General features: G+C 44.3%; 1 protein-coding gene across 4 annotated transcripts; it reads left to right on the top strand.

Annotated features, from left to right (window-relative positions):
- The first annotated feature begins 5,048 nt into the window (after window positions 1–5,048).
- Window positions 5,049–23,661, top strand: Skic8 (SKI8 subunit of superkiller complex). Of its 4 annotated transcripts, none has more exons than XM_076925264.1 (12): window positions 5,049–5,145; window positions 8,007–8,057; window positions 8,791–8,818; window positions 10,963–11,068; window positions 11,352–11,524; window positions 15,837–15,985; window positions 16,172–16,265; window positions 17,503–17,596; window positions 19,573–19,665; window positions 20,636–20,714; window positions 23,119–23,258; window positions 23,541–23,661. In XM_076925264.1, exons 2-12 carry the CDS (start codon window positions 8,046–8,048, stop codon window positions 23,644–23,646), a joined length of 1,074 nt encoding a protein of 357 aa, XP_076781379.1. In that variant the 5' UTR covers window positions 5,049–5,145; window positions 8,007–8,045; the 3' UTR covers window positions 23,647–23,661. The 4 variants fall into 4 exon arrangements, with proteins under 4 accessions (XP_076781379.1, XP_076781381.1, XP_076781380.1 ...); XM_076925265.1 differs by having other exon boundaries at window positions 5,140–5,280; XM_076925266.1 differs by lacking the exons at window positions 23,119–23,258; window positions 23,541–23,661 and adding an exon at window positions 22,564–22,840 and having other exon boundaries at window positions 5,051–5,145.
- Window positions 23,662–23,676: the final 15 nt, after the last annotated feature.

The following is a 23,676-nucleotide window of genomic DNA, read 5'->3' as shown; positions in this document are numbered from 1 at the left end:
CTTGTATTGTACTCCGGTTTTACCACACTTTTTCTTTTCTATAGAGTAATGAGATATATTTCATAAGCCTCTGATACAGGGAGAATAAGATAAATGAAACTTCTCTAATCAGATGGATGATTTTTGTTGAAGATGGCCTGGAGTCCCGGCGAGGTACAGTTGCTGTGAACTCCTTGGGGACAAGGAAATCTAATCCTTTGAATATCCCCGGCCAGCCTTGTTTATGCCTAGTTAGTAAATTAGGTAAGGTAAGGCATCTATGGACAGTAGGCAGCCATGAGCCACTCTGACTAGCAGCTGATGAATCTAAAGAATACAGGGCTTCCATCTGCCTCTTTCCAGGCTTTGTGGAGATTCCTGCATGTTCCAGAGCTAAACAAAAATTCTCAGTGGCACCTGGTTCTCCTCCTCATTTGGTCCAAAGAAATAGCTCTCACATATTGGCCAGTATCATATGCCTTTCAGCGGACCGTCCAACACAGATGACTCCAGGTCTTGAGCAATGCCTGAGAGTTGTGTCTTGGGTGATGTTTATACTCCAGTCTAGGAATTTCACACCGGAAGCCACCAGGAGCTAAGCCATGGGATAACGATCTTCATTAGAACGTAAGGAAACTGAGGCCTGCGAGGTTCTTGCTCATTGTCCACAATGACTTAGTAGAAGGCTCTCATTGTCTTTCATAGGGAAGGAGCCAAAAAGTCAGACACCTGCCTCTTCACCAGCACTGGCTGGCTGTGTACAGTCAGTTACTGCCACCTTCTGGCCAATGTGACAAAAACCCTGCCTGTGTTCCCTAGACTAGGTCTTGTAATCCATGGATCCTGGCTGCAGAGAAGGAAGCCAGTTCTAAGAGGTTCCCTTGAGAAAGAATCAATGTGTTCTTACGGGCTTGGATTTGTACCCTGCCCTTAGCCCCAGAACAGATCTGTTCTCTTCATCGTCTGCTTCCTTCCTATTTGTGATCTCCAATCTCCCCCTCTACAACACTGCAATGAGAAAGAAAACATTCATGAAGATGAGAGATGGTAAATCCTCTCATTATGACCCTAGAGATCAGCCGTAGCATCCCCACATATCTATAGTCTCAGTGGTCCTGCCAGTAAGTTAGAAGGCAAGTCCAGAGGAGGGAGAGGAGGGAGAGCCCTAGGAGGGGCAGCTGAGACCTCCCCTCCACTACATACATCTCTCCTCTCTTACCAACAGAGTATGAATATGCCTGACCTTACCCCCTCCCATCTCAGTGACAACAATAATACCAGCCATCTCCAGGAACCACCTCCCCACTGACCTAGACCTTGTGTAGAAAAATCCTTTTGGGCCAGAAAGATAACAAAGGTGCCTGGCATCTCTGAACTCGATCCCCAGGATCCATGTAGTGGGAGGAGAGACCTAACTCTTACAAGTTCCCCTTATATCTCTTCTCGACTAGTAAGAGTGATGAGATTTCAGGTCATCTCAAGAACCCGATACAACGCCTGTTCTTCCCTGCCATCATCGAAGAGCCAGGATCTCCTCCAGTCAGTCTTACGCTCTCTTCCTCTAACTGCTATAGCTTTCAAATTAAAACTTTGTCTGAGAGTTTATGCTTTAGACTTAATTTTTATTTCTGCAACCACGGAGACAAAGTTCTCTTACATGTCTTATCCTCAGCTATAAGAGAAACAATAGCTGGTATTTTATATGTTTTTTTTGTGTGTGTGTGCCAGACACTCGTCTGATCCTCTCACAAACACAGTGACTCTTCTTTAGTTTTGTTGGTGAGGGTTGGTCTCTGGTTTTGAGAACAAAGTCTTATATAGCCCAGGCTGTCCTAGAACTTGCTATGTAGACAAGGATAACTCTGACTTCCTAATGCTCCTGCCTCCACCTCTAAGGTGCCAGGCATTACCAGCATGCACTACCACCATGCTGTGGATATTTTTAAAAATTCTTATATCGGCCCTAGTGAGAAAATTCTACTACAATCCCTATTTTAGAGATGTCACTACAAGGAAATAAAACTTACTATCTTAGAATAAACATAGGCGTTTTGGCTCTAGAGCTCAAGTCATTATGTGCCCCATTTGGAAACAGAAAGGGCCTAAGTTCCATCCATAGGGGTGTGGAGGAATAAAGGAGGGGTTGCCTAGAGGAATTTTAGCCACAGAAGCCAAGAGGCACATGGGAAATGCTGCAGCCTACAGAAAATGGTGTGTGTTTGTATGTGTGAATGTTAGTCTGTGTGTGTGTGTGTGTGTGTCTGTCTGTCTGTGTGTGCGTGTGCGTGTGTGAGAAAGAGAAAAGAAGGTCATCCATGGGGCAAAGGAGCAAACATCAGAAACGTGGGCTGGAATCCCTGTTGTGAGTCTTTACAACAAAGGGTTTTAAAGAGGACCACAGACAGAGGACCTTGAGCGCCTCCTACAGGACACATGTAACCCATGGCGTTTCCCTCTCTTCACTTGCTGAGTAGAAGGCAGGACCTTCACCTAAGTCCTGCTCTGGGAAGTCACTTACATATGTCTAATTTTTTGACATAGTAGCGGCAGTCCTTTCTTCTAGGCACATGGTGACCTCCCTGTCCCTTGGTCTGAGGCTGTGACCCGATGGTGACCATGTAAGAGGGACTCAGGTGTGGCATGAGCCTGAAACACTTCAACACACACATGTGACTCCGGGCTACATGGGGCCAGTCCTGGGATACTGCTGTTCTGTGTCACTCTGCTTGCTTCATCCTTTCTCTGGGTTTATTCTGTCCAAGCTTGTTGGGAAAGAGGTAAACCGTTCTTCAGGAAGAAGCAGGTGGGGCATACTTTCAGAGACTTCCAGGGCAGGGCACACAGCTCTGTCAAACCTGATGTCTCGATTTTATTGTGAAATCATTTCATTGTCTTCTGACCTGCAAGATCACAACTCTTCCCACAGGTGCCTCAGTGATTCACAGTTACTCTGTCTCCCAGATTTGCTCTATAGCACACACAGAGGAGATCTAGGAACTTTGATAGAAAAATGATTATATCTTTATTTCTCTTAACTTCTAGCAGAAATGTAATGTTTTTCTTGATCTCATATGAGCACTATAAACCAGGAGGCATTAACAGTAACTATGACTAAATCAAACCACAGTTTTATTCCTATTTTATTACAACCATTGAAGATAATTCAAAACATTGTGTATGCCTATTGCTACTTTGAAATCACAGAAGGCATCTGATCTGCTAAACTCATGTAGGTGTATGCGCTATTATTTCACATTTTATGACTATTTTGATGGAATTATTTCCCTTTAATCCTATGTGGATATTGATCCATTTATAAATATTACTCTGAGGCAGGACTCATAGTCTTGATTGTATGTTGAAGACATTCATTGTACAGAAGAGGCCAGTTATTCTTGCTTCACAGTCTCCATGCTAGGCCATACTAATGACCTCAAGTGTTTAGTGCTCTAGTAGAGTGGTGAAAACAGAGGTTTAATATACCCTTTGAACAAGCATATGTGGAGTTCACATCGTAATTACTTGGAGCCTTGCCTCCCAGTCAGTCACTGAAGAGCACACGAGTAATTCAGTGTCTAAACTCTACTGGAATTCTCTGAGTTCTCTGTATGGCATCTTGAAACAGCACTCTGAGGTATTTTTAGGCTTTGAGTTTGAATGATAGAGTTATAGGCAGCCATGGTGGTGCAGGCCTGTCACTCTAGAGACACTGGAGACTGAAGCCAAAGAAACAGGAATTCAAGGACTGCCTATGCTACAGAGTAAGTTAAAGGCCAGCCTAGGCAACCCAGTGAGAACTCATTTCTTAATAAATAAACTGATGGCTGGGATGTAGGTCAGCAGGAGCATCCTGGGTTTGAATTGCTGTACCACAAAAAAATTTATAGGGAATGGCTCGGCAGATAAAAGTGGCTGCCTTCAGGCCTGATGACCTGGGTTCTATTCCTGGGCCCCACATGATAGGAAGAGAGAACTGGGACCCTCAAGTTGTCTTCTGACCTCCACTTCCACACCATATAGCATGTGTGCACACTTCCATACATGCATACAACTTTAACAATATTAAAATGTAGCATTATTTTTAAAATTACAGAGCTAGGACATTTTAGAAAACTTTTATTGTAACGATTTTCAAACTTTTGGCCACAACTCACAGCAGGAAACAGATTTTTTTCTTTTGTGACCAAGTATCTACATAGGTGAAACACAATTTTTTTTTTTTTTTTACAAAATATGCTATTATTTACCATGTTTTACCTATTTTTTCAACTTTCTAAAGTCAAGTTATTCCTTTTTTTATTTTTAGATGATGAAATTAATTTTTATCCCACAACTTAATTTAGAAATGAACAGAGGCAGATCTGGCAGTTGAGAACATGGGAGGGAAAGCCTTGGTGTTCTAGTAATGATGCCAAAAGGCATTAAAGAGACCAGTGTGGATGAAACTTGGCCTGATGGCTCGTGCTGGTGATTCCAGCACTAGAGAGGCTGAGGCAGGTGGATTGCCATGAGTTCCAGGAAAAGCTGTGATTCCATTACTCTGGAGGTGGAGGCAGAAGGATAAGAAGATGGTAGGGTGTCACTTAACATGCAGATGGACTTGAAAGATTTACGGTTTATGGACATCCTATACTCATAGAAAAACAAGATTTGGACAGTGTAGAAGTTCAAAGTAGAAGGTCAAGTACTCCCCTAAATCTCATTGCTTAGCAGTGTTGCTCACAAACCCACTAAATTAGTACTGGACTAACACATAGGTCCTAAACTGCAGTTTAAAAAACAACACAGCCGGGTGATGGCCTGTAATCCCAGCATTTGGGAAGCTGAGAACTAACTGAGGCTACATGAGGAGGGCGGGGCTGGAAAGGAGAGGGAAAGAAAAAAAAGGAAGAAGAAAAAGAAAAAGCAGAAAAAGAAAAGAACAACAAACCCAGGAAGTCATCAGAGAAGCTTTCTGAAGTAGGTTAGCACCGTGCTGCCCTAGGTACTCTCCACCCACTCTCCATGGCTCCACCCCCACCTTACGCCGGCGCGCAAAGGCAGCAGGGGGCGCTGTGCCTGCCGGGCCCGGATCAGAGGAGAGGCTCCGCCTCTTCTTAGCTCATCCCCAAGCGCCACAGTCGCGCCCCACTGACGTCAGACTGCTGTGCGGCCGGCTGTGGGGTGGTGAGTTGGTGTGCTGGGCAGTTGGGGAATGGTGGTCGTTGGTGCTGCTGCTTACTAGGGCGGGAAGGCGAGTGAACAGGGAGAGTTGGAGGCCGCCACAGCGGGTTTGTTCACGGAGGCTCCAGGAGTCCAAGGGTGGGCTTACTTGACTCTTATTTACCCTGGCTAGTCCGCGAGGCACGAGTCCCAAGGGCAGACAGAAGGCCCTTAGGTGGACTAATTGTGCTCCCAGATAATGTTTTGTGCATCCCAGAAACGAGGAGGGTTGGCTTCTTTGCGGCGTGGGGTGGGGAGTATTTTCCCCCTAGATGGAGGACACTGAATACCAGTTCTCCAGTAGTTAGCCACGCTGTTTGGTAGCAAGCTTCACGCCATTGAACACTAAGGGACAGAGTGAGTTCCTTCTAAAGAGAGAGGCTGCATAAAGGCCTCTTAGGGTCTCATAGTTCTGAAATTACCGTCATGAGATGTGGCTTAGTAGTGACCTCCGCTTCCATCAACCACTCCAAGCCTCTCTTTTCTGGTCAGAAGAATGAAGCTAGTAAGAATGCCTACTAAGCGCAGTTAAGGGAGGTTCAGTGAGCTAACCTGTAGAATAGTTAAAATAGGACTTGGTGCAGAACATCTTCAATGGTTCAGCCCGATAGAAACGCACACCTTATTTTGAGGGTAGCTTTTTAAAAGTTGGCTCCCTGTAAACCTTACTTGTAAAATTGTTGTTTTTCTCTGTTGCCAAATGTGAGGTTTAGATGGGCAGAGAGGAGGCAGCATCACTAAAAGGGCTGGTCCTCATGCAGAGTTTGTTTCAACATGTTTCAGCCAAGTTGGCATGAGTGCTTTCTAGTCTGGGCAAGGCCCTGTTCTTGAGTCACAAATCAGTAAAAGTCGGTCACAAATCAGTCTACCTGATTAAGATCTCTTAGGCCAGGACTATTTAGGAATCATGTGTCTGAGTTTCTGTTCTTGGTAAACATTTGTTAGTCTTTTTGGTTTGCATATTTGAAGCAGATAGCATGAGCCTGGATGTCTGAGCTGTTCGGCCTGTTAAGCGCAGGATAGAATTGAGGGCTGTGAACATGAGTTAGAAGACAATTCACACCCTTATATTCGTTAACTTCTAATTCAAATTAGGCATGCTCTCCCATTATGAGTTCACATGACAAGTATTAAATATGACTTTGTTAATGGCTTTAGCAATCACAGATATTTTCATATCAGAATGTTGTGATGGGATTGTTGTTGTTTGTTTTGAGACAGGGTCTTGCCACAAAGCTGGGATTAGTACCTCCAAAGTATTAGTATTACGGTATGGCTGGCAGGATGTTGTTTGTGTCCTGAGGTTGTGGTATCTTTTACACTTGCTACTGATTCTTACGTAATATGATGATAAAGAGCCGTGTGTGTTGTTCTCATAAGTTTGGTTTCTGTGTTTTGACAAGATAGTTTTCCACATAGAGCCTATGCCCAGATTCTGTTTGTGAATTTTCGTACTTGATAATATTTATGTGTATCCTTTATAAGACATGTGGTACAGGGCGTGGAACCTTTTGAGTCACATGATGCCCAGTTCTAAGTCTGCACTCTGCCTTGTTTCTGCTCTCACACAATGAGAACGTGTCCTTTCTCTGGGCTTTAGTGCCATGTCTTCTCATTTCTGTGTTTTGCTCGTTTGTTTTTGGTAGTGAGCCTGTGGTGAAGGTAACCCTCTGGCATGGTGTGGGAGTGACATCCCTGTTCTGACCCAGTGCAAAAGTTGTGATGAGTCTTAGAAAAAGAAATATTTTAGATAAGCTCTGTTTAGGCTGAGTTCAGTATTAGTGAATTACTAATGTATGGTCATTCAAACAGAATCATATACAAAAAAAAAAATCCACAAAATATGGTTATATACTGAGCAGTTGACAAAAAATGTGCCCCAGAAGCTTTCAGCGGCCTCCCTCTGGGTTTCCGGAGGGAGGGTTTCATATTGCCTGTTTAATGGTTTGTTACCATTAGTGGTGACTTTATAGAACATAATTACCACAGAGAGTGAGAACATACTAGATTTTCTTTCTAATGCTATGTATTTTATGTATTTGAAAACAGCCAGAGAGGTTTATAAGTTTTACAAGTCTGCTAGCTAAGTAATGTGCAAAAATATCAAGACCTTGGGCGCATAAAGGCACTTACTGTCAAGCTCGACACCCAGGAGAGAACTGAAATTGTCCCTTGACAATTTGTGCAGGTGAATACACGAATGCATACATACCCATAAATGCAATGTATGTGTGTATGTTTAATAGATCTAAGTTTAATACAATTTAAAAAGCTTAGTAAAATTACGAACTTTAATGAAATTAAATCTGTTCATAAAATAAGTTGAGCTTGTGTTTTGCTTAGTCTTTGAAAACCTTGACCAGTTTGTCTCCTTGCAGCCTATTTATGTATCTATAGGCCCTTCCAACTTTATTTACATATCTTTTGGTCTTGAAAGGCATTTTTGGTTGAGACCTTGTATGTTTTTGAGCATGTAAGAATAGTGCTGTCTTGGACTCCCTTGTTTGCTTTCTAAGATGAAGAATATTTAAAATGAAGAAGGCCTGTAATTCTGTATCTCATAGGAGAAAGGAATGCATACTGGTCACCCTGCCTCAGATTTGGGAGAAATACTCCATGATTGGAGGCAATATGTAATACTTGACCCCTGGGAGAGAGGTCACACACCACATGGTAGGACTTGTGATGGGACCCACAGGGACTGGTCTATAGAAAGGTATCAGAACCTCATGACAAAGAGTGGCCTTGGTGAAGAGGAACCTCTGTAGCCTCCTTGTGCTGACCACAGCATCTTACTGATGAAAACCCTGGTGTTGTTTTCACAGAACTGTCTGGCCTTTAGCTCTTCATCCTTGGTTAAGGAAATGACCAACCAGGTAAGGTATGCAGTTAGAGGAAAAGCTTCAGTTAGTTACCAGCTTAATAATTCTAGCTTAATAGATTGCCTGGGTGTGTGGTTAGGGAACTCCTGTTTAATTCTTGCCCGGTTCCTAGAAACCTAGTTGACTTTGGGTACCTTCTCATCACAGGGTTACGTGGCATTTGTAAATGCACCACACTAAGATTATTTTATGCCGTTGCCACAGTTTAGAGGGGGACTGAGGAGGTTTAAAAGAATTTATAGATAAAAGTCACTAGGAGGTAGCAGTCAATAACCATCTTTAGGATTACACACAAAGTGTGGGCTGTGTTGTCTCATACAACTGCAGAAAATAGGCTTCAACAGGACTCAGCCTCCTAGATCAGAGGGGAAGAAAGTGTAGCTGGCCTTACATTTTTGGGCGTGGGGCACATTGTAGTCAGGTGATGCTGCACACCTGTAGGGGCAACACTTAGAAGAGGGAAGCAGGAAGTTTAGTGTAAGCCTTGGCTACAGAGTTTGAAGCCAACCCCGGCTACCTAGAGAACCCCCCACCTCAAAAACAGAATGAAGAACTGAATTTTCCCTGGTGTAGCTATACAAGGGTGTCATGAGTAGGAACAAAGGACTATATAGGATGGTCAGGGAGTAGCTGATGCTGTAGTGACTGTCTCACTTGGAGTGCTGGTATGGGGGGTGTGCAAGATAACTGAGATCTACCACTGACTGTGACTTCTGTTCTTTTGTAGTACAGTATTCTCTTCAAGCAAGAGCAAGGTAAGCAACCCACCTCTTCAAGCAAATTCTTTTGTGGAAACAAATGTGTCCTTCTGGTTTCTTTAAGATTTTATCACACCAACCCGACACATAGATCCTAGATGCATTAACTTCGCAGAATTGGCCATGGCAGCCAAAAAACGAATACACAGTGAAAAAGTAAATAGCTATTTTGGGTCTGGTGGAGCAAGCCTGTAATACCAGCTGCCTGGGAAGTAAGATAGGATTGTGAGTTCAAGGCCAGTCTAGACAATATATTGAAACTTTGTCTTAAAAAGTGTAAAGAAGGCTGGAGATACGGCTTAATGGTAAAATACTTGCCTCACGCACAGGGGCAATCCCAGTACTACCAAATACATATGTACATGCATGTACACATGCGCGCGCGCGCGCACACACACACACACACACACACACACACACAGAGAGAGAGAGAGAGAGAGAGAGAGAGAGAGAGAGAGAGAGAGAGAGAGAGAGTAGAAGTCAGATGGCATAATGGAGAACTCTGGGATAAAGAAAACTCTTCCACCTGAGGAAGATATAATGCTGAGCTTTCTGATGCCAGTGTCTGACGCCGTATTTTGAGCTTCAGAACAATGTTGATGTCTGTACGCTATGGAGATGGGTTTAAACCTGGTCCTAACTTAGAATTCACTATGGAGCCTTTACTCAGCATCCTCCATTTACAAGTATGGCAACTCTTTTAGAGGACATTCATCTCTATAACAGCAGAGGGTGGAACAGAATTCTGTTGAGACACTTGGTGCAAGGCTGTGCCAGTGGCAGTGATGGGAATGGCAGCAGGAAGTAGGTCTGAGACCACTGTTCGGACTAGCTCCTTGAGGAGACAGGCCTGCAAAGGAGCAGCGTCTGTGCATGGACAAGGTAATCCTGTCCAGTTTCTTCTCTGTAGTGCAGACAGGATAGCACAGGCTTGGGAGTGTGTAAGGTACCTAATAAAAGTTCTTTCACTCCAACTAAGTGACACTTAAATACTCTAAAGTTTAAGCCCGAAGTTAACTAGTTAACTAGTGAGCTCTTCAGTGTGCCAGGCAGCAGCTCTGTGTGAAGCTAATTCCATCAGGTCAAAGCTTAGCAGGCTTGGGTCTAGTGCTGTATAAGGAAGCTGTGACACATGTGTAGATGGGTGTTTTAGAAAGGTAGCTTTGGAGAATTGTAACCAGGCATGGGTGAAGCTTCTATGCATGCTTACCCTGTTTAACAGATGCATACTAGCTCTGCAGATTCCACAGTATAGCTCACAGAATATGTAGCTCTCGGACTTAGACTGAATGTGGACTTCAGTTAATATCTTGATTTTGAATTCTAGCTCTGTCCTTCTTAGTTTTGTACTTTGGGTGAACAACAAGGCATCTCTGAGCCTCCAGTTCCTTACTTGTGTACTGAGAATGATCTTTTTCGGGGAGGAGGGAAATTCCCATTCTAGGCAAGTACTCCACCTCAGCTCTTGGTTCTTTGAAAAAGGATTTTCCTTGTAACTCGGGCTTGCCCTGACCTTGCTGCCTAGGCTCTAGTGCTCTCACCTCTATTTCTTAAATGCTGCAGTGACAGACACAGGCCACTACCCACCCACAAGTATGATCTCGGTAGGACTTATTTCATAAGGCACCTGTGAGTAAGACCACAGTTAGGGAAGGATTAATGTAATAAGTGGTCTTAAGCATAATAAAGATATTTATAGTGAAATATACGTGTACATTTTTAACCAGTGCTGTTTATAGAACTGTCTCCCAGTTTCCAAAGGCCTCCGAGGTATTAGCTCTAGTTAAGTTGAGGTCCTTGGGAAGGGGCAATTCCCTACTCATTTAGTCATTTTGGTCAGCTGATTGCCACTGTAGGCTGATTGTCTGATGGATGGCAGATTATTGGATTGGTCACTGTGTTTTCAGTCTGAAGACTTGTCTTACTCTGATTCTGCTTCCCCTCTTGGAAACTTGTGTTTTAGGACAGGTGGCTAAAACTAAACAAGAACTTCTAGTTTTCCTGTGTGTGGTAATAGTGAAGAGATGCATAGAGGTGGACACTACTTCCCAGTTGTCAGCTTGTATTTCAGCCGTGCTCTATCACATTGAATTTGGGAATTATGTACATAGAAACTTTAAATGAAGCACTTTCCATTCTAGCCCATGATGATGCCATATGGTCAGTTGCCTGGGAGACAAACAAAAAGGAAAACATTGAAACAGTGGTCACAGGATCCCTGGATGATCTGGTGAAGGTCTGGAAATGGTGAGCACCTCTCCCCTTTCAAAACCATGGGAATCTGGGGCAAGGGTTTTGCTTCTGGCCTCCCAGTTGCTATAAGTAAAGCATTGGTTTTTCCAGTTAAGAAAGCAGCAATGTGGCTTATGTGGTAGGGAGCCCCAGAGTTATCCCTGGCTACGTTCTGTGTTCAGTTCTCAGGTTTGTGCATTTTATTCACCATTTGTTGGTAATGTCCAAAGGTGTAGGAAGCTCTGATGCCTGTACAGTATCTTGTGTGTAAAGAATTACTTTTCTGTCCCTATTGTAGGCGTGACGAGAGGCTGGAGCTCCAGTGGAGCCTGGAGGGCCATCAGCTCGGGGTGGTGTCTGTGGACATCAGCCACACCCTTCCCATTGCTGCGTCCAGTTCTCTAGACGCTCATATTCGCCTGTGGGACTTGGAAAATGGCAAGCAGATGAAGTCTATAGATGCAGGACCGGGTAAGAAGTCCACAGCTAGGGGAGATGCTAGGAATTCGCAGTCCCCTTCCAGACCTTTACGGATAGAGTGTTTCCAGTCAGAACTGCAGGTACTGCAGTGTCATCAGCCCAGATGACACATGCTCACACAAGGGTGTTAGACTGAGTGACAAGCACACACTGAAGACAGCCTTCCATAACTCCAGGCCAGGTTTGGCTGCCAAATGGATTGTAGTGCTGTACTTATGGGAAAGCCAACCAAACCAGTTGTTTGGATTTGAGAATTGAGAGTGTGGTATTGTGGAGCTGTGCTGGCCATGCCAGTGGGTCTCTACCTGACACATTCTGGGGAGATAACATTCACTGCCTTACAGACACCTCCAGTCTGGATAGTGGTTATCTCTACTAATTGTGATCAAAGTGCCTGGGTTCTCATGTGTGGCACATGGAGAGAAAGAAACAAAAACTGTGGAGCAGTGTTCTTGCTCCTCAGCTTCATTGGACATTATCTGAGATAGTAAGGGATGATTCTACTGACAGGATTGGTGTAGAACAAACAGTATGACATTCCAGGATTCCGTTTAGCCTCCTGTTTACTTAAAACGTCTACAGCGTTCTCACCAGCAAAGCCTGTTGTGCTTCAGTGGGCAGTGATTTCCAGAGATACAGATAGTTTGACGTCACTCCGCACACTCCTTTGTGGTGATTACGAGAGGGCTGCTCAGGTGCTTGTTGGAGTTCATCCCCAGTAGACTTGCCTCGCTCCAGTTATGCTCACAGTTACTCTCAGCTACCTGGCTTGCGAGGAGGCCAAGTAGTCTAGGACTGAGTGCCTCTCTCCTTAGAAACCGTATTCCTTGGCTTACTACTAGAGGTTTTGTTGAGAATATCCATGCCCACTTCCTGTTTGAATCCTCTGAAACATGGGTTAAGAGTGTGGGGTTGAAATATGAATCTGGAAAAAGCCACTCGGATACTTTGTGACTTCACAGATGCTTGTCTGTGCCTTTGCCCTTCTCTGTTTGCATTATCCATGGAGAACAGGGATCTCTAGCCATTCTGCAAAAGCTGTTAGTGCCCGAACATAAGGAGCATCTAGAAAGAGAGAAGTGAAGCTGTTGCTGCTTTTAAGGGCTTTTTTTTATTACGTATTATTTATTTGTGGGGGTTGGGGGGACAACTTGTGTGAGTTGGATTTTCCATATGGGCCTGTGAGCTCAGGTCATCAGGTTTGGTGGCTGGTGCCTTTGCCTGCTGAGCAGTCTCTCTGGTCTTGCTGCTGCTTTTTCATGTTGGGTACCTCCACCCTCAGGACAGTGACACTGGCTGCTTTGTATTTGCTGTGGCTTTATATACATCACTCATGAAGAAATGAGTGCTGTATTGGTCCTAAGTAAGAGAGCTCTACCTGCCCAGCTTGCTTTTCCTGCTGCTGGGTTGCTTTTGAGATGTTTTCGGAGTTGGGTTTTGTTGTTTTAGTCTTTGAGACGTCGTCTGACAAATAGCTAATGCAGGCCTCAAACTTAGAGCTGCTGCTTCTGCTTAGAGTTACAGGTGACTGTTATGAAAGATATGCAAAGAATAAAGTGGTTGGTTGTGCTTTGGTGGGATAGAGGTGGGAATCCAGTCAAAACTAGATCAGGTCTTGGTCAAGTAGGAGCCTTGCTGCCAACAGCTAATTAGCTGAGCACCTTAGACGAGTCTAGGTGTAGTGAAGCTAGGGACAGCAGACTTTGAAAATCACCACCACACAAGGAACAGAACGAGTGGAAGACAGAGAATCCTGATTTTGAAGAAGAAACTGAAAATAGAAAAAACAAAGCTGGAGGAATGAGTCCATTATTGGCACTCCACCAGGCTGTGTCTGGTGACTGCAGGCCAGCTGCTGACACAGGAAGGCCAAAGGAGGCAGTGTAGAGGGCCCTACACATCACATCTAAAATGCCCACAGGAAGAGAAAAGCAACCAACCCTCCATAAGGAGAAGGAATTTAGGGTTTGGAATAAACATTTTACTCTGCAAGTATTAACGTGAAATCTTAGCGTGCACGTTTCACTGAGAAATAAGCATGGTTTCTGTTTTGTGACTGAAGACATCTGGTAGTAAAAGATCTGCCTTGCAAAGTAGTTAATAGGGATGTGTCAGAATAATTTGGAAGAATCGTTTTATTAAGCTTTGAGAAATAAACAAAAGTTAAGTTTTCTGTTGGCCTTTTTTCCTGGAAATAATATCTAATAGGACTTTAAAAAACATACTTCTTTTTGAACCTGACATAGATGAGAGGTGTCAAAAGCTGGTGTGCTAGTGTTCTTTAAAGAACAGAACTGATAAGAATATACAGTACATATAATTACATATACATTAAAGGGGAGATTTCCTAGATTGGCTTGCATGGCTGGTCCAGGTGGCCCCGTCATCCCTGTCTCACACTGCAGAGCCATCTCTCAGGCCTTCCAGGCCTCAGAGCTTGTTCCTACATAGGGAGCAGGAAGAAAACCGCTCTCTGTCATTTAACTCTGTAGACATTAGAAAGCCATCGAGGCCTATGGAATTTACCTGCTTAGTGAGTAAAAGCAAGCATGGGCACACAAACATTAAGACTTGACTTGAGATCTCCAGAACCCATGGGAAGCGGGAGAGAGGTGGAGACAGGTGGCCCCCCTGACATGCCCAGTGGGGAGCAGGTGACCCTGTCTCAAGGTGCAAGTTGAGGACTGGTGCTGACCTTGTCCTGTCATCACACAATCTGTAGTGTGATGGCATGCTGCTGTGGTGGCCATACACATACTTACACAAGTGTGTGCACACCACAAAAAAAATATTTAAAGCAGATAAAGACTGATTATAAAAAACATCTTCAGGTCTTAATGATTGAGAACTTTTAAAGTAAATTTTATTTTTGAAACAAGCATTTAGTACATAAAGTGATCAGGTTTAATATCTGCACTGGGGTGGGGTGTGTATGAAAATGTTCAAGAGTTTTATTATGAAGTACTAGGGCTGGGCGGTGGCTCATCTGTGCTTGGCCTTTGTCTCCCATGCGTCAAGCTCGTAGGCCTGCCTCTCCTTCACCATCTCATAAAGTAAGAAGACTGCAGAAGAGCCATGGCCAACATCACTGAGCCTGCCCCAGGAGTGAGGAAGGTGACTAGTCTAAGGAACGTGACCAGGCATGCTGTGAAAATAGGCTGCTGACTTGGCTCCTAAAGCTGCTAGGTGGTTAGCTGAGGCAGGTCCCCAGGTCACTGAGAAAAGAATCGAGAAAGCACCATTGGCAGCCCAGATGGAGACCATGTGCATGCATGCAAGACCTGCACAGTGCAGCCAGGGACACTGGTGTTTTAGTCCACATGCATTGAACTGAGTCAGCCCAGGTCCATAGCGCCACTTCACAACTGACCTCTTAGTGATTCTTTATTGCCTGTGAGTCTATAGTATATACTCTGTTGTAGTCTTTTAAGACTATGTTTGGTAATTTTCATTTATAGCTTACATGAGGTAAAAATTTCACCTGTGTAATTATTCTGAAATTCGCCATTTTAAGTGTATGGCTTATTGAATACGTTTCTACAATTGGGGAGCTATCACTATAGTGCATTTATGGAAGCTCCATGCCTGGAGGATTTCCTCATGTCCACTGCACGTCGTTCCTGTCAGCCTCTGAAAAATACAGCCACGATCTCTGTCTGTTTTTCACCTTAATGTATATTTTCATCTAAGTGGATGTTTAGTGTCTTACTTATCTCCGTTGTTCTTCAAGTGTTTTTGAGTTTCATCCATGTCGTGGCACAGAGTCGATCCTTTTTGTTGACAGTAATGTTTTTTATGAGGATACACCATGGGTCCCTCATTGGCCAGTTGACGTCTTACTCTGTTTGCAGTGTGAGCTGGTGATGAGTAGAGCTGCCATGGAGATGAGAGCATAAGTCCTGTGTGCGTGCTCTTGTGTCTCCTGCGTAGCTCCCGGGAGTGGACAGCTGAGCACGGCGTTTGCTTCACCTAAGAAATTGTCAAACTGCTTTTCAAGAGTGGCTGTCCCAGTTTACACTGACACCAGAGTATGAAGGTTCTGATTTCTCATGTCCTTGTTAGCTGTGGGCATTGTTCAGTCCATATTTATTTAAATTTAAGAATCTCATAGACAAAATTTAAACTTGGTAAAGAACTTTCCCAAATCAGGAAACATTTTCTCTAAGTTTAAAGACTTGCATTTGGTCCTGAATCAGGACACCGTTTCTCTAATTTGAAAGACTATTGTGCTTGATGAAACTACAGTTTGTAAGTAAAGTCAAACCTATTCTCACTGGGTGCTTTCCTTTTGTTTCCTTCCTAGTGGATGCCTGGACTTTGGCATTTTCTCCTGACTCCCAGTATCTGGCCACAGGAACTCACATGGGGAAAGTGAACATTTTTGGTGTGGAAAGTGGCAAAAAGGAATATTCTTTGGACACTAGAGGAAAATTCATCCTTAGTATTGCATATGTAAGGAGATCTCCCTGTTGAGTCTTTTAGCTGTAGCCCTCTGTACAGATCCTGCTGTGCTCATGAGGCCAAGCTCTGTTGGTGTGTTTGCTGGCAGCCAGTTAGACCTGGAAGCCAGCAGGATGGCTTGCATCAGAAGAGACAGATTAACCATAGCATCTCAAAGCACCCATCTCTCCTCAACAGAGTCCTGATGGAAAATACCTGGCCAGTGGAGCCATAGATGGGATCATCAATATTTTTGATATTGCAACTGGAAAACTTCTGCATACGCTGGAAGGTATCCCCAACTCCTCATCCTATTTTGTGCTCACTGGATGGATTATCAGGTCACAAAGCAAGAATACTTCTTTGTTAAAATGTTAAAGTCTACATTGTTTTAATCTCTTGGAAAACTGAAGTGCCGCTAATGTGTTGGACTTAGAACTGTGGGTCTGATCTGGACAAATAGTTCTTAGGATGTCAAGTACTTTTTTAGTGAAGTAGGTTGCTTTTGACATGTCTCTGATCTCTCTCTCTCTTTCTTTCTCTCCCTCCCTCCCTCTCTCCTTCCTCCCTCTCTTCTTCCTTCTCTCTCTCTCTCTCTCTCTCTCTCTCCTTCCCTCTTCTTTTCTTCATGAGCTTTGTGATTGGAAGGCTTTTTCTTTTTGTGCTCATTTGATATCAGATGAGACCATTTGTGGTCACTGTCCACACTGGGGGCCTCCACTGGGGAGGACAGAACAGGAAAGAGCTCACTCTTCATGTATGATCTTGAATTCTAAACAAGTACACAAATTATCTTCTTATTTAACCATTCACCCAAGGACAAGAGATTTAGTAGAAAATATATTATTTGTCCAACTTTACAAATCAGAAGCAGTCTGTATTTCCATGTTTGACTATATTTATACTTGAGTTTTTGTATTAGGTTTGTGTGTGTGTGCTTGTGCGTGTGTGTGTGTGTGCTTGTGCGTGTGTGCGTGTGTGCGTGTGCGCCCATGCACCTGGCTACAGGGGCCAGATTTTTTAATCCCTTGGAGTCAGAATTACAGATGTTTCTTTGTATTTTAAGGTTTTTAATTATGTATATGTATGTGTGAGGGAGAGGGAGAGGGAGAGAGAGAGACAGAGAGAGAGAAAGAGAGAGAGTGTGTGTGTGCGTGCCTGCCTGCCTGCAAAGGCCAGATTTTTTTAATCCCTTGGAGCCAGAATTGCAGGTGATTGTGAGCTGCTAGCTGTGGGTACTAGGAACTGAATTTGGGTTCTTGAGAGAGCAGTACACACTGAGCTGTTGCCCCAACTCCCCCAGGTGGTTTTTAATCTTAGCAATGTGTATTGAGGCCTGAGTAACTAGAGAAGGGCACTAAGAAGAGGTGGCTCCATGAAGGAGGCTGGAGTCCAGTGGGAATGGGGAAGGGTCGAGTCTGACAGAAGCCCAGGGCTATTTCTGCTCAGTGATTTTTGGTCATTAAAAGGGCACAGTTAGCAGGATCTCACCTAACAGCTGCCAGGTTAACGGCTTTTCTGATTTTCAGGCCATGCGATGCCCATTCGCTCCTTGACCTTTTCCCCTGACTCCCAGCTTCTCGTCACGGCTTCAGATGATGGCTACATCAAGATCTATGATGTGTGAGTTACCTTCTCCAGAGGAAAGGTCGCAGCACCGGTAGCAACTTGTCCCCTTACTGTGAGGAGCCATTGTAGGAATTTGCTGCCTGCTCATGGCCATGAGTCAGCTCTAAGGCTTTGGGCTTCCCAGCTATTCCTCCTCAGCCAGCCCTTCCTGCAGGAGTTTCGAGCGTATCCCTGAGGTCTCTGTGGAGTAAATGTGCGCCTGTGCAGTCCTAGAAGGATTAGTGCTCTTCTCTCAGGCGGCCAGGCGTTTCGGATCACTGGTATACAGTGCTTTGGGGTAGATGCGTGCTGTGTAGTATACACCTGAGGAAATGGCGCTCTGGGCTGTAGCTGGCCTGGAGTGACAGTGAAAACCTAGAACGTCAGGGCCCTGCTGTTACTAGGCTAGCATCTCATCAGGGAACCCTCAGTTGGTAAGCTACTTCATAGGTCTAGGTGGGGAGCCTTTCGAAGTATGTCCTGGGCAGTGGTGTAGGGGTGAGCAGGTTACCCATGTCCCCAACTCCAGCACTGGGTGCCTGCACTGCTCTCCTTCTGTTGAGTCCCTCCCACATCCTCATCCCACTGCTATTGCAGTAAATGCCATGCATTGTCCTGGGTTGTTCATGATGAGTCTCCCTGCTAAGTGAGCCTCTGGTTCTTTACTCCCCAGTTCTTTTCTACTCTGTTGTCCACATTCTTCACTCCAACATGTTCTTTGTCCTTGACTGTATGTGTCCATGTCCCTTTATGGGACTCCATGAGCTGTTTGAGAGTTGTAACTCTGATCAGAGGGGCATGCTGCTTTTGATGTTAGTGCTGAGACTTAGAGAAGAGACTGTAAAAGTAGCATGTACTTGGTAGTGATAGAGTCAGCTTAAATGTGGCAGTTAGGTGCAGGTCTTTGTTAGCTGTCACTGCTGCTCTTTTATTGACCTCCCAAGAGCTGTTGAGGCAACATGATTTAGTGCCTCCACTTTGCTGAGGAGGACCTTGAACAGAGGTGGTGATTGCCCAAGAAACAATGAGCCTCAGGATTCCTTACCCTCTTGGGTCTACCGCCTCCTGTCCTGCAAGGGCTGCCTCTGCTTTCCCTAACTGAGGCTTGTTTCTAGGGGCAAAACTGCTGACCTCAGGCCCAGGGCACTTCTCTTACAGGTATTTGGTTTCCCAGGAAATATGGTTCAGCAGTTACGAGAACTTGCCACTCTGCAGAGTTGAGTTCTCAGCAACCCTCTTGGTGGCTCACAACTGCCTGTAACTCCAGCTCCAGGGGATTTGATGTCTTCTCTTGGACTCCAGAAGCACCTCTACATGGATGGAGCACATATGTAAAATAAAAACCTTTTTCAAAACAAAAGAAACACGAAACTAGTTGTAGGAATTAGGCTAACATGAGTTTTTGGCTTTTTATGGTATTTTTTGTTTTGGATGGGTTTTTTATTTTATTTTTATTTTTGACAGGGTCTTACTAAATAAATAGCCCTCCCTATTTGGCCTGGAACTCAATATGTAGTAGACCAGGCTGGCCTCACTCACAGAGATCTACCTGCTTCTGCCTCCCAAGTGCTGGGATTAGAGACGTGCACCATCACACCCAGCTGCCTACTTTGTTCTTAACTAGATTATAAATGATCTCTCTGAGCCACATATGCTATGAAGGGTACATCTTGGCTGCTCTCCTGTCACCATGGGAAAGGTCCTGTTGCAAGAAGGTCTGGCTAGCTTACTCACCTCTGCTGCTCTGTGTCCTCATCTTGGAGTTGGCTGAGCCATCTTTCTGGCTTCCAAGCTCTTGATATTTTTAACTTAATGCTGCTCTAAAAATTTGTCTCTGGTGTTTGATGATGTGTCACTAAAAATGGAATTTAAGACATTTGGTCATTCTGATATTATACCCTGCCGTGTGAATAGAGATCATTCACTCACCACTTCAGCAATTCAGGTTCCCCAAATGGGCATCTTCATTGTTGGACTCTTTCTTCTTTCAGACAACATGCCAGTTTGGCTGGTACGCTGAGTGGCCATGCATCCTGGGTGTTGAATGTTGCTTTCTGTCCTGATGACACTCACTTTGTCTCCAGGTATGTAGGAGTCTTACATTTCTAAAACACTTGTCAGGGAGGAACAGTCTTCTGGTAATGTGCCTTAAAATTGAAAGACTACATTACAGACTTTTTAAAATACTGTGGCTAGAGAGATGGCCCAGTGGTTGAAGACAACTGACTACTCTTGTATTTCCAGCACCCACATGGTGGCTCACAACCATGTGAAACTCTACTCCCAGGGGATCCCACGTTCTGGTCTACTGGAGTACATTCAGACAAAACACTCATATGCATAAGTAGAATTAAAAACTTTAATAAAATTTAAGCTTCCCAGCTAGGGATGGTAGTATAATCCTTTTAAGCCCAACCCTGGAGAGGTAGAGGCAGGTAGACCTCTAAATTCAAGGCTAGACTAGTCTACATAGTGAGTTCAGAGCCAGCTAGAATTATGTAGTGAGATCCTGTCACCTCGTCCCCTCCCCCCCAAAAAATTCAAATTGCCTTTGTTTATTCTAGTTTTTAAAGGGTTTTGTTGTTTTTAAGTAAACTATTGAAATCTTTGATTTTTCTTAAAAATCTAAGTTTCCACTTAGTGTAACTCTGACATATCCCTATGTTCACAAAGGAACTTAGAGTCTGCAAATCTGCCTATAATGTGTGTTCATAGATGCTAGTGATGTTCAGGCCCCTGGAGGCCAAGTTGGTTGAGAAACATGGACTGGAGCTGATGAGTGTTGCTCAGTGGTTCTAAGAGCTTTCGACATTTCTACAGAGTCTCATCCAGAAATGGGTAGATAGGCTTAAGGCTCCTGATGACCCAACTTGGCAGGAAGGCCAAGCTGATGAGGAGAATCTTGGCTGCCCAGTGAGGAGCTAGTCATCTGGTGACACCTGAACCCCAGCGCTGGGTAGCAACAAGGGGCCTTCTAAAGGTAGAAATGTGTAAGTCTGCAGAGGAGTGTAGGATAACTCAGTGTTCTCATCCTGACATTTGCTTTTGAAACAGTTCATCTGACAAAAGTGTAAAGGTTTGGGATGTTGGAACAAGGACCTGTATTCACACCTTCTTTGATCACCAGGATCAGGTATGGAATAAGCAGCATTTAAACTCCCTTGCATTTAGGTTTCCTTTATATTATAGTCTTTGTATTGGAGTTAAGAGTGACAGAGCCCTGAGACATGTCAGCCTTGTCCCTACGTGTGCCAAGACACACGACTTAGCCACACGTCCTCCTTTGAATTACACACCTATGCGTGGGATCCCTTTCTGGGTACTTCTAGAAGCCACCTTCTTTGGGTGGTTTCATTGCTTAACATAATCATCATTTCCATTTTTGGAGTTATCCAGGGATATGATTTCTTTAATTATATAGGTGGGGGATGTTACAGGTTGTGCACTTGTAATGATAGCGCTAAGTCTAGTTTCCATCTTTGTAAGGCAAAGGAAATGGTAGCATCTTTATAGATTCTTCTTGGTCCTTACTGTTTGTAAGAGTCTCCTGGGGATTTAAAATGTCACTTGTGTGCTGCGGGCAGTGGTGCATGCTGTAATCCCAGACTTGGAGGCAGAGGCTGGAGGATCTACACTGGTAGTTCCTTGCCTGGCATGTGTCAGGTCCCAGTTTCCACCTTCCATACAGAAGAAAATGGATTCTGATTCACTTGGTGCCTCATGGGCCTGAGACTCTTCTTTTCTTTCTTTCTTTCTTTTTTTTTTTTTTTTTTTTTTTTTCATTCCCCTTTCTTGACCTAGGGAAGGGGATTTTTAAAAGAGTCTTGCACTGTAGCTTAGACTGGTCTTAAACTTTTGCCTGGGATTGCAGGTGGGAACCCCCTGCCTTGCTGAGACTGTTTCAGCCTCTCCTGCATGTTGCTGTCACTGCTGATTCTAGTCACTGCAGGTAGCAAAGGGTCAAGAGCCGTGGTTCTCAACCTAGAAGTCAAACAACCCTTTCACGGGGTCACATATCAGATATTTCCATTATGATTCATAACAGTAACAGTTATGAAGTAGCAATTAAAATAAGTTTCTGGTTGGAAGACACCACAACATGAGGAACTGTATTTATTAAAGGGTCACCACAGCACTAGGAAGATTAAGAACCATTGGTCAGGAGGAACTAGGCAGCATAAAAATTAAAATGCTCAGAGCAACAACAACAAAAAAAAATCAGCAAATAATTATTTGAATGCTTTTAGATATCTCACATGTTTTTGGGGGGTGTATTTTATGGTTAACTAGCATAATTCCTGTTCATACTGCTTTGTATTTGTTAAATTATTGCAGTGAAGAGTTGATCTTGGTAGTCCACTACTGGCTTTAAGCATTTTTCTTAGTCCTAACTGTGTTGCTTATTTTGTGGGGTTGTGATGGTGCTTCAGAGAAAGATGTTTGGAATGGAAGTGAGGCCCTCATATGGCCTGAAACCAAGGTTAGCCTCCAGTCTCACGGTGAGGGTACAGCCTGAGAGTGATGAGTTCCTAGTCATCACAGTTAACTCAGCCACATTTATTTTGAGAGGAACCATGAGGTCCAGTTCAGTGCACAGCCAAGGAGATTGAAATCAGTGGTGCTCAGGAGCTCTCGGCTCTTTGGGCAGAGGGTAAATATTGACCTTGTTGGGAGTAGGCATGAGTGGTTTAATTTGCATTTTTCCCTTCAGGCTCCTCCTAGAAGCATAGTGCTGGCCCAGGCAGGAATCCCATGGCATTTCCCCTGGATCGGAGTCTTTGAAAGAGTTGTAGATTGTCCTGTCTTAGAGAGGGGAAGCACTGTTCCATAGCCAGGCAAGTGGCCCAGTTAAAGATGAGGCTCCATCCTGTGGACACTGGGCTGGTCTAGATCCAGAGAAGGAACGGGGCTCATTCCTTAAGCATTCCTTACCAAAACACAGGAATTAGAATGCTTTTTGGCTTTGTTTCTTTAATTTGCAGGTTTGGGGAGTAAAATATAATGGAAATGGATCAAAAATTGTATCTGTTGGAGATGACCAAGAGATTCATGTCTATGATTGCCCAATTTAAACACCAGCATCTTCAGGGCCATTGCCTCAGACTACGCAGGGTTGATCATGACATTCCTCAGCTTTTTTGGCATACTTAAAGTACAGCATATATTATAGAAATTTTGTAGATACAGTATACATTTTTCTTGTTTTATTGGAAATGCCCCTCATATTTTAATGTAAATAAAGCATTCTTAATGCAACCAGCTGCTTTTGTGAACGTGCTGTTCTTTTCCCTGACCCTGTCCCTGGAGAGCAATGATGGTTAGTGGAGAGTGCCTGCCTGAGAGCGGAGATCCAGGTGCTCACTGGGCTAGAAAGGCAGTTCTCTGTTCCCAGGTGACACCAGTCTATTTCAGATGGAGTTCTGAAGGAAACAGGCGGAATGCATTGGAATTTTGTTATCATTGTACCTGTTTGCATCCTTCCACGTATATATTTAAAATGCACCCTTTGCCACACCCTTTCTCCCTGTTCTTTTTAGACAGGTCTGGCCTACTGGCAGCCTGCCTTAGCCCTTGTGGGCTCAAGACTAGTGGACGGGGCTGAACACTGCTCTGCCTCAGACTGGAGTTCCGGCACCTTAGGCCTTTTCTGCGGTCACCTCTGGACTAGGACTGCATGGTAATGGGGAAGGTTTCAGATACTAACATCCTGGTACTTGTTGCTTCTTACTGAAACTATGTGCCTGGTCACATTGTGCCCGTCCTCCAGCTCCTTAGAACAGTCCAGGCTGGTTTTCCCACCTCCTTTGCTCACTCCCCTGTAGCTATACTTTGCCTGTTTCCCTGGCCTCAGTGTCTCCTCCTCAGACAGGTCCCCACCCTCACAGGTCAGAGGCTCTGCAGTTGGCAGCATCTCAGAGTTCTCATCTCCCATTCCCTCTGCTCTTCCCCACTACTCCAGCTCTCTACTCTGGTTCACTCTTATTGGAATGCTGCATTTATCCCGTGCCCAAGTCAAAGCTCCCCCAGGAGAACGTTTATTACTTCTGTCAACCAGTGTGAGATAGTCTGTTACATAACATTGTGAAGTGTTCAAG

The sequence above is a fragment of the Arvicanthis niloticus genome, chromosome 26 (assembly GCF_011762505.2).
Source record: "Arvicanthis niloticus isolate mArvNil1 chromosome 26, mArvNil1.pat.X, whole genome shotgun sequence".
In the NCBI taxonomy this organism is placed as follows: Eukaryota; Metazoa; Chordata; class Mammalia; order Rodentia; family Muridae; genus Arvicanthis; species Arvicanthis niloticus.
Note: the sequence above shows the minus strand (reverse complement) of the source record. Positions and strands in the feature narration are given on the sequence as shown.

Bases quoted from the DNA above. Each gene is read 5' to 3' on its own strand.
- Skic8 (XM_076925264.1), top strand. The intron at 16,266-17,502 runs GTATCCCCAACT...TCTGATTTTCAG, and splicing joins ACTTCTGCATACGCTGGAAG to GCCATGCGATGCCCATTCGC. The intron at 19,666-20,635 runs GTATGTAGGAGT...CTTTTGAAACAG, and splicing joins GACACTCACTTTGTCTCCAG to TTCATCTGACAAAAGTGTAA.